The sequence below is a fragment of the Neltuma alba genome, unplaced genomic scaffold, assembly GCF_004799145.2.
Source record: "Neltuma alba isolate B1F8T4 unplaced genomic scaffold, ASM479914v2 tig00011885_pilon, whole genome shotgun sequence".
Classification (NCBI taxonomy): Eukaryota; Viridiplantae; Streptophyta; class Magnoliopsida; order Fabales; family Fabaceae; genus Neltuma; species Neltuma alba.
Window position 1 is genome coordinate 127523 of NW_021636486.1, and position 10898 is coordinate 138420.

The window sequence follows — 10898 nt, forward strand, 5'->3', positions numbered from 1 at the left end:
CAATTCATTTACAACCTCAACAGTCGCTGTCGACAACCTGAGAAGAAGTAGTTGATAACCTCAGCAGTGCTCCTGACAACTCACTCTGTGGGATGCCAGGGGCATTGTTGAGAGTTGTCAACAGCCACTGTTAAGGTTGTAAATGAATTATATTGGGTTCAAATTAATGGGGGTAAATAAGTAATTTTACAATTACAATTAATTACACACAAATCCCTGAGGACTTAAGAATCATTTCGGGATTTTTAAGGACTTTTTTGAAATCAATTTTCTTCTTTGAGACCTGAGTGTAATTTTCTTGTTTAAAAGATAAAAATATATATTTTAAAGTTAAGAAATTAAATTGAAATGTTATTAAAAGAATAAAAAAAATATTTTTATTCCAAAAATATTTGACATTTTCCCCTAATAAACATTGACGCGCCTCTGGTAAAGTGTAATCCGTTGGGAAGAAGATGGTGCATCACCCGCCTTCATGGAGAAATTGAGAAGGCTTGTTACGGAGATCGCCTACGCTCACAGTCTCGATAAGCTTCCTCCTCTTCAACGCTCTGTCGTTCCTTTCCTTTCTGTAGCCTCTTCTACCTACAAGCTCGTCCTTTCCCTTCGCTACTATCTCTACGAAGTTGGCTTCTTTCAAAGGCACCGGTAATTCCTTTTTCTTTGTCTCATTGTTTTCTGTCTTTCTTCTCCTCTCCAGTGCTTTTTTTTGGTGGTTATAAGTAAGTCAGTCGGAACATTAATGTTGAGTATTGTACTTGTTCAATCTGGAAGGTTACCTCTACCTGTTATTAGTGTCGGGAATTTGACATGGGGAGGCAATGGGAAGACACCGATGGTTGAGTTCATCGCACTCTGGTTAGCTGATTGTGGAATTTCGCCTCTGATTCTTTCCAGGGTATTTTTCATCGGTTACGTTGTTTTCCAAGTTCTTAGATGTCACAGCCGTACTGGTCAATTTTATTTGAAATTTAGCTGGCCAGTTCAATATTATTTTTTTAATCTTTTTAATACTGAACTGTTTATGATTTTGACCATGCTATGTCACTGGCTTGTTGTTCCAACTTTCAGCTGAATATAAAACCTGTGTATCTGTTGTCTATTATTATTTACTACCGTAAAAATGCATGGTGCTTGCCATTTTTCTCCCCAATAACACTCATGCGATTGAGCAATTTGGCTTCATTCTTGAAATTTCGTCGTGAAATTGAAAATTTTATATCATGTTATGGTTAACCAGGTCATTCAACTGGTTTGATATGATTCTTGAAATAATCCGATGCAAATATAATATATTTTCTCTCAACTGATTGGATCCCAGCACGTTTGAGCTGGCGGTACCACCATTAGAACTTGATAACCATAATAGGCACCTTATTTGGATTCTAACTAAGTGGCAGAATCTCAAATGGTTTCAGTCTGCAGTTGCTTGTCCTCAACTTCAAAAATCTCAGTGATGGAGCGCTTCTTCAGCACTTTCAATTATGACTTCAAACACATCATCTTCACCAATTAGATTAGAAGAGGCCATGGAAATGAGAATAGCTAGAATGCTGAGTTTTGCACAACGCATACAACGTTTTGCTAGATATTATCAAACAAAAGTACCACCTCTACATCAAAACCTTCCATGTTCTTGGCTCCTACATCCGTTTCCTAGATATTTCCAATCAAAAGTTCCAACTGCACATCAAAACTTTCAAGGTTTTTTGCTCCTGCATCCTGCAACTGTCAATCAAATATTTCAATTTTGCACCATCAGAAGCTTCCCCTATGTATGTAATTGGTTCTCATTAATTAGTAACTATATTTACCAAGGATCATGGAAAGAGGCCCTGGTTGTGTATAAACAAATTCGTTATGAAGGAATCTACCTTTTTAGCGTGATCCCTTTGTTACTTAAAGCTTGTGCTTCTCTTTCATTCTTTGATTATGGGAAGGCTTTGCATGCGGAGTCCATTAAGGCTGGTTCAGACAGTGATGTAACGATTGGAACCACATTAATTGGTATTTATGCTAAGCGTGGTGCTGTTCTTGATTCCTGTAAGGTGTTTAAATCTATGCCTGAGAAAAATGTTGTCACCTGGAATGCCATGATTAATGGATACCTAAAAAATGGGGACACAAATTCTGCATTAATTCTATTTGACAAGATGCCAGAACGAACAGAAGTAACTTGGAATCAGATGATTGATGGGTTTGCAAGGAGTGGAGATATTGTCACTGCTCGACAGTTGTTTGAAAATGGTCCACCTCAGTTAAAAAATGTGGGAACATGGACTGTGATGGTTGATGGGTATGCTAGAAGAGGGAATATGGAAGCTGCCAGAGAGATCTTTGAGCAGATGCCTGGGAGGAATTTCTTCGCCTGGTCATGTATGATTTGTGGGTACTCAAGGATAGGCAATGTCAAAGAGGCCAAGGCCATTTTTGGGCAGGTTCCTGTCCGGAATTTAGAGATTTGGAATTCCATGATTTCTGGGTATGTCCAGAATGGATTTAGTGAGGAAGCACTAAAAACATTTGATGACATGCAAGCTGAAGGGTTTCATCCAGATGAGTTTACTGCTGTTAGTATTTTATCTGCTTGTGCTCAGTCAGGGCTTCTAAATGTTGGTAAGAAAATCCACCATATGATAAGAAAGAGAGCACTAAAGATGAATCAGTTTGTTCTTAGTGGATTAATTGACATGTATGCAAAATGTGGGGATTTAATCAATGCAAGATTGGTCTTTGAAGAGTTTACTGAAAGGAACATCTTCTGCTGGAATGCAATGATATCTGGTTTTGCTATCAACGGAAAATGTCTTGAAGTCCTTGAGTTTTTGGGCAGAATGGAGAATTCAAATGTAAGGCCTGATGGCATCACCTTTCTCACTGCACTCACAGCTTGTGCTCATGGGGGCTTTGTGAATGAAGCATTAGAATTAATATCCAAAATGCTGAAATGTGGATTGGAAATAAGCATCAAGCATTACGGATGCATAGTTGACCTCTTGGGGCGGGCAGGGAGATTAGAGGAGGCTTATGAGTTGATAAAAAGAATGCCAATGAAACCCAATGACACAGTTCTAGGAGCAATGCTCGGTGCATGTCGGATTCATTCAGATTTGGAAATGGCTGAACAAATAATGAAGGATATTAGGGCACAAAGTCTGGACTCTCTTTCTGGCGATAATTCTTATGGTGTGCTTATGTCTAATATCTATGCAGCTTCTGAAAAATGGGAGAAAGCTGAAAGGGTGAGGATTGTCAAGGAGAATGAGGGATCTCAAAAGACACCTGGTTGTAGCTCAGTCATATTCAGTGGCTCAGAGTCTCAATTTTGTGTTGTTGCCAAGTAACAACTATTGTAAACTTGGGCATGGCTGACTGAGAAACGTGCAAGGAGCTTAATATAATAGTACTATCAGGAGCTTAATATAATAGTACTATCTTGGAGCTCTGCACCAAGACCAAATCTATTGCTGCTGCTCCCGTAATAGGTTTATGTTCCAATAGTTCAAGCATGCAGAGTACATGGAGTTAGTTTACTGATCACAGTTTTATCAGAGTTTATGACAAGATGGATTTCTTTAAATAAATAAATAAAATATATTAAATTTTCATTTTTGGTTGATTTATTAAAATCACTATACTATGAATTGAAATCAAAAGCAGGGTGTTTAAAATTAGTTGTAAATCTGGCCATATGTTTTAACAATCCAACCTGGAAGAATGACTTTTGGCATAGTAATGTGACTTTGAACTGCTAAAGTACTCCTGAAATTTTTTGAAAATGAACTTGATGTCTGGGTGAGGGTATTATATTATGCAATTGAGCTTTATCATTTTAACATGGTATGACTCCTTTCGTTTTCCAGTAGGATTTTCCAATGACCTGTGACTGGATTACTGTAGTTAATATGTAGATAATTATAATTTCGGAAATAGTAAGCTGATTTTAGGGGATTAAATTAGATTCAAATTATTCCTAATATCTCTCCTCATTGTCCCTTGTAATCTCCTCAATACACCCGACTCTATATTTTCATTGTACAGTACACTCAGAAAGCATATTGGACTATTCCAAATCACAGTGGCTCTACAATTACCAGTAAAATAATGCCCCTTTTTTAACTCAACTATTGATAACATCCAAAATTTTCAGATAATAAATAATAGGAAACTTCTAAAAAGAAACCGCCATATATCTCATTTGGCTCATTTGTAACCAGGATAAATTGTTTAGTTGCAAAGGCAGCATGTGTGAAAATTGAAATAGGCATACTGAATGATCTGCGTTTTTCATTTGCCCGGTTTTTAATTTTTCTGTCCTACAATGGCTGGATGGATGTGTTCTGTGACACCTTCAATGCTTAGCACTGACAGTCTCAGACTGATTTTATTGAAATTAGCTGTCTCAGACTGATGGAGACTGCTGGTATCCTCTTAGAAACTAAGCTTCTTCTATGAGTTGATAGGTTAGAAATCTGTCCATGCCCCACATGCCCTGAAGTTACAATGAGTATCTTGAGTGGCTATATCCTGAAGTTAATTGAAATGCCAATCCTTCATGACAAACCAAAACTATAATTATAATGTATATTCAGTTCAGCTTTTAATCAGCAAGATGCACAGCCGAATCAATCTATCCCTTTTTGTGGTAGGGTTATGGAGGTGGGGATGAAGTCAACATGCTTCGAAGACACTTATCTGGGACAACTGTTCAATTTGGTGTTGGTGCAAATCGAGCAGCTGTTGCAAGTCATTTCATCCAAAAATATGGCTATATTAATGGCTATCAAAGTTCATGGTGTGAGGAACTTTGCCTTAATAGGAAGAAGGAAAGTTATTGCGATTCCAAAAAAGTTGGAGTTGCAGTTCTTGATGATGCAATGCAGGTGATGCATTCATTCACCTTGCCCCTCTCCCCTTTCCTTGATCTATTGTCACATGACTTTCTTCTACATTATTTGTTTAAACATCTGATGTCCCTGCTAAGATATGCTCCTCAAGTTATGTTCGTTCTCAGTCTTGTCTGCTGCACTTTGATTGCTCGAGATTTAAATTTTTGGTGATAATTACCAAAAGGCATTTATGGCAATAAAATATTGTTACATTGACCTGCTATTAGCTCTAAATTCTATGATTTATGCGGAAGGCAGCATTGGAGCTTGTGGCGAGATTTGGAGATTGTAATGGTTAATGGATTAACTCTTTGGGGTAACCTTCAACTAATGCCACTTGGACCGCTAAGGGAACCTTTGACTGCACTTCGACGAGCAGATGTTGTTGTTGTACACCATGCTGACTTAGTATGTTAATATTTCCCCCTGCTGTTGATATAATTTTTAATTTTACATGTTTACCAGATGTACAAATATGATGCAACGAGGCTTATACTTTTGGGGATTTTCAGGTTTCTGAAGATAGTCTTGAGGATATCAAGTCAATTGTTCAAAAAGTTAAAGAGTCTGTTCCTGTTTTCTTTACTAGAATGGATCCATCGTACTTAATTGACGTGAGAACCATCAACTCCAAAGTACCCTTGAGGGTTGTACATAAAGCCCTTGCATTATGTGTTTCTGCAATCGGTTCTGCAGATTCTTTTGTGAAGCAGGTCCAAAAGGTATTCTTCCTTAATTTGTTTGTGATATGTAGAAGGGATGGGAAAGGAGAAGACAGAATGGAAAATAGAAGATAGAAGAGAGAATAGAGAAAGATAGAAGATGAGAGAGACTAGAAAGAACAGGACTCAATTTTATATATTCAAAGCCTAACTACAACAATCAATGACCATTAATTTATGGCCTACTTATAACAACCTACGTCCTTTAACTCCTCTAACTACCTCATTTATTTTGAATTACATATCAGTATGCATGAGAGTTGCTGCATGAGATGCTAGGAAAATGATCTGAAAAACCCCCCAAACACGGACATAAACATATAATGTGTGAAACAGTTCATCGTCTGCATTGAGTCGCTGCAAAATATTAACTCACGGACAAGACCTGAAAGAGACATGCATTGCTATAAGCATAAAATGGTTTAAATGGATAAGTTTTTACTTTTCCTGGTTACATTTGGGCTTATTTGTTACCCCTATCATGACCAAAGCTACCAAAATTCTTTGCCGTACAATTCGGCCATCATGTTTGATATCTGTTATGTTCTAGCTCTTTTATGGGGATGTTTGACATATGTTTACTTTACCTCCGTGTGTATTTTTCACTCTAAATTGCAGATACCTTGATGCAGATGGGAGCTGTTTATGTTGATCGAGTTGATTTTAGTGATCATCATGTATTTGATGCTGAGGTATAATTTTCTGCTTTGATGCATGACAACTATTAACACATCTCTGCATATCTGAACCAGCAGTAGGGAAACACTAAAAAGAAGCCTGAGGCATATATTAGGCTTAAAGCCGGCTTATTATGTTTTTTCTAGTCATCATTAAAGCACAACATGTGGATGGAGTTCTTGGCGTTTAAATTATTTGATAAAGTTATGATGTGTGAATAATTCGCCCCCTTCTCTCAAACTAGCAACGCATCAGCTCCCTTTAATAGATGGTTCAGGTGTCATTGCTTTATTAAAAACCTTATAAATATTGAAAAAGCTTAAAGGCTTTTCCCTTATAAATTCATGTCATACATTCGTGCTGCGCCACACAGCACTAAATAAATATGCAAAGGAAACCACACTAAAAGCATTAGGCTGCCTGCTTAGAGAATTTCATGCGTTTATTTTCCCCCTCACTTTTCTGCATTTAGAACTAAGCTGTTAATCTCATATGTTGGGTTAATACAGGATATTCAGATGATCAGAGCTAGACTTGGAGAACTAGAGATCAGGTTTGGTTTGAAGCCAATCGTCATAGTGACAGAGAAGGTAGCTAGAAATATACTCTTGTCCATCCACGCGCACACACATGTATATGAATGTATAAATTAAGAAGAGTAACAAGTCATTGTAAGATTACAAATATATACATTTATACTACTATGATTAGTTACTCCTTTCACTTCTCTTCTAAAGTCACTTATCCCACTCACACACGAGCGCACTCAATGACATTTATGCCCATACTTGAACTCATCTACTTGTATATAAATTCTCATCTTGCCAGGATTATGATAGGGACCCAGAGATCCTTAAACGATTAGATCCATTCAAAGTTTTTGTTCTCTGTTCTAAATTGAAGGTGGTGCCCTACTGCAACAGCTCAGAGGAAGGCTTCAAGAAGTGTCTGAGGGATCAGCTGAAATTAAAATATCCTGTTGCAAATTAGCAAGTTTATACCTTATTTGAAACATTCCCTCACGAGCATGTGCTCAAAATATTCATATTTGTAAAGCCTCTCAGTATTGCGATTGAAGTTATTGGACTAGCTATTTATTGCGTCGCCCATGATGGTCTAGGCTCGAACTAAAAAACGTTTTTGATTTGGATAGCAATCTAATCACGATCAAGAACTGAACATGCTTAAAATCAAGATTATGTTTTTATTTGGGGGGATAAAACAGTTTTTTTGAAAAAATAAAGATCAAAGTCTGGATAACCTTGCTTGATCTAATTCTATCTTCTAGTAGTTGCATGTCTTGAGGGTTTTGTATTTTTTCAACATTCCCGCACACGCATGTATTCCCACACCGCTGTGACATTATGGCACCGGCATTAAGGGTTAATGTCTTTCGGTCAGAATTAAGAGTTTTATATTTGGTTTGCTAGTTTAGTACTATCCAGCCAAATCCATGGGGTGAAAAGATATTAACAAAAAAGGCCAGTGAAAATGGTTAAATTAGAGTGTGTGGTCAAGAAAATAAATGAACTATAATTAAACTTACTTTACATGCCGTCCCCTAGCACGTGTAGATGCTTTCTCATGTTCATATGGTTGGGTGATGATGGAACCTAAAAGGCAAAAAGGGGCACCAATTTGGGAATCATATGTGGATGCCTGCTCACACTAACTGGGGAAACAGTTCAGATTGACGTCATAATGCTTAATGCTTATGACCTGAGGGAAAACTATTAGAAGAATTACAATCAAGTTCCATATAAAGAAAATAATTATTAAAAAGTTTAATAACAACTTGAGCAGTCTGTAATGACAAGTTTTAGAATTAAGAATAATAACTTATAAAACTTGTTTTGTAATTTTTTTCCTTATATAAGACCTTATTATAATTCTCCTGAAACCACTGGTTTCCGATCATAAAAGAAGAATCATAAACGGATAGAAAGGGGGGAGATTGAGAGAAAAGACTATGATTTTTGGGCTTTCCTTTGATTGGATGAGCGGGATGAATGGGAGCAGACTTGAAAGAGTACATAAAGTTGCCCACATTAATGTCAGCCTTAATCATTTTATGATGGCATACGCTGTTAAAAGTATTTTGATTTGACGGTACCCGATCAGTTCACTGCAGCAACCATCAAAAGTTTCTGTGTTTTTTTAGTGGGGTGAACTGTTTGGGTTCACATTTAAGATTGGAAAAACACTGCTGAAATAAAAAAATTATAAATGGGAAGTCATGATAATATCATTATAGGTTTTGACAATAATTGTATAGGTTTTGACAATAATTTTTATGAACGGATTCTTATGTACAATTTTTCTATTTCAGTGATCTTTTGTTTTGTGATTTTCCCTTTAAAGTTCTTTCTACAAAGAAAATGAACTTTTTTTTAAAAAAAAAAGAATTGATGTTGATTTTTTTTTTGGAGCTGAAAGAGTGGGTTATTGGGATTTTAAGAAAGCCCCTTTTTTACCACCGGCCGTTTGGCCTAGTGGTATGTGTGGGTGTGTGCAGGGTGTGTGCGTGTGGGTTCGATCCCGCCCCTTGTAACCAAAAAACAAAAGAAAGAAAGCCCCTTTTTCATTTTTTTTATTCGCATTCTCATTTTTATTTTATACCTAATTAAAAACAGTTAAACATACCAGTCTATTTTTTTTCTTGTTTCTTTTCTAAAAAGCAATTTCATAAATTAATGAAATATTTTCTGTGGACATTAGTACTTGGCAGCAGTATGGCTCGCTCAAACAGGCCATCAGCTATCCATAGGGACCCAACAAACGAGAACAAAAGGTCAGCCCATTTGTGTAAAAGAAGCCAGTGAGGCTTGGGGGGGGGGACGAAAATGACACTTAAACTTAAAAATCTCAAAATGGTCACTTAAATTAACAAAATGTCAATTTAGGTGTAAGTGACCAAATTGGGATTTGAAAATTTATTAAAATGACCATTTTGCCCTTTTTTTAATTCTTTTTTTAAAAAAAAAAAAACCAAAACCCTCACTAGTCGGTCAGTCCCTGGAGTTCTAATACTGATAGCGGCTGTTGGAGTTCAAGCGGCGACCAACAACTATTTTTTTTAGAATTACAATTTCAGTAACATAATTAACAATTTCTGCAACGTTATTAACAAGTTTAGTATAGTAGTTAACAATAAATTTTTTTAGAAAATTCAAAAAGTAGTATTTTTACAACTTCAATAACGTCGTTAACAAATTTTGTGACTCCATTAACAAGTTTAGTTTAGTATTGAATAATAGGTTTTTTGAAAAATTCAAAAAGGCGATATTTTTACAACTCCAATAGCACGGTTAACAAGTCGTGTAACGGTATTAACAACTCTCACCACCTTCATAGAGAGCTGGGAAAATTTTGTTGCACAATCAGAGCTAATATTAAAGACATCAACCTTTATGAGAGTTGTTAATATCATTACATGACTTGTTAACCATGTTATTGAAGTTGTAAAAATATTATTTTTTGAATTTTCTAAAAAACATGTTGTTAAATGCTATATCAAACTTATTAATAGAGTAGAACTTGTTAACAGCGTTATTGAAGTTGTAAAAGTACCACTTTTTAAATTTCCTAAAAAACCTATCATTAACTGCTATATTAAATATGTTAATAATATTACAGAATTTATTAATAGCATTACTGAAGTCGCAAAAATTTTTAGAAAGAATAGTTATTAGTTGTTGAAGCTCCAACGACCAGCCGTTGGCGAGCTGCTAAACTCTGGCGACTGCCAAGACGGCGAGAGTATTTAGCTTTTTTATTTTTTAAAATAAAGAGTAATATGATCATTTCAATAAATTTATAAATCCCAATTTGATTACTTATACCTAAATTAAAATTTTACTTATTCAAGTGGTTATTTTGAGATTTTCAAATTTAAATATTGTTTTTGTGTCATTTTCCCGGGAAAGAGAAAGGGAAAGAAGCAGGGATGATTGTAATGCTAACATAACAAAATGCGGTGAGCGTGGATCGAACACGCGACCTTCAGATCTTCAGTCTGACGCTCTCCCAACTGAGCTATCCCCGCAGGCTGGTCAAAGCTCAGACATGAATTTATTTATTGTTATGCCTCACCTAACTACGGGCCCACTGACCAAGGAAAGGAGCTCAACTTGCACCTAGGAATCGACGGAAACTCGAACCAACGGCACAAGGGATTTCCCTCTTTGCTTTCGATCTGTATGAAATCTCTGATTTAGGAAACAAGGTGTTCCTTCTATGATTTATTTAGTTGGCTTGATTCTTCTTTTGGGTTCCTGCAGGCATGGTAATAAAATAATTCCTTTTTTTGTATTATTATTATTTTTTTTTTTTATGAAACATCAGGGTATTCATCGGCGGATCCAGTGAATAATTCCTTCGCTGGCTTGTAGGCACTTCGATGGGTAGGACAATTGGCCCGGGGTTTTAAAGCTTTTCCATACCCAAGGCAAGGATCAAACCCTCGACACTTGGTTAAAGGAGAATGAGCCCCCACCACTCAACCACACCCCAGGTTATTATTATTATTATTTTGATGACCAGAACAACGTTCTTTCATTTTGCTCATTGGCGACGAAATGGACTATTTGAAAACCTCCTCTTCTTCTTT

General features: G+C 36.4%; 1 protein-coding gene and 1 non-coding gene across 2 annotated transcripts; one reads left to right on the forward strand and one right to left on the reverse strand.

Moving 5' to 3' along the window:
- The first annotated feature begins 450 nt into the window (after positions 1-450).
- LOC114719022 (probable tetraacyldisaccharide 4'-kinase, mitochondrial) lies at positions 451-7279 on the forward strand. The gene is made up of 8 exons (XM_028904476.1): positions 451-648; positions 775-898; positions 4650-4883; positions 5148-5297; positions 5402-5611; positions 6244-6303; positions 6799-6879; positions 7118-7279. Exons 1-8 carry the CDS (start codon positions 476-478, stop codon positions 7277-7279), a joined length of 1194 nt encoding a protein of 397 aa, XP_028760309.1. The 5' UTR covers positions 451-475.
- A 2982-nt stretch (positions 7280-10261) lies between these two features.
- On the reverse strand, positions 10262-10334 carry TRNAF-GAA (transfer RNA phenylalanine (anticodon GAA)). Its single transcript has one exon. It is a non-coding gene; the product is annotated as a tRNA-Phe (tRNA).
- Positions 10335-10898: the final 564 nt, after the last annotated feature.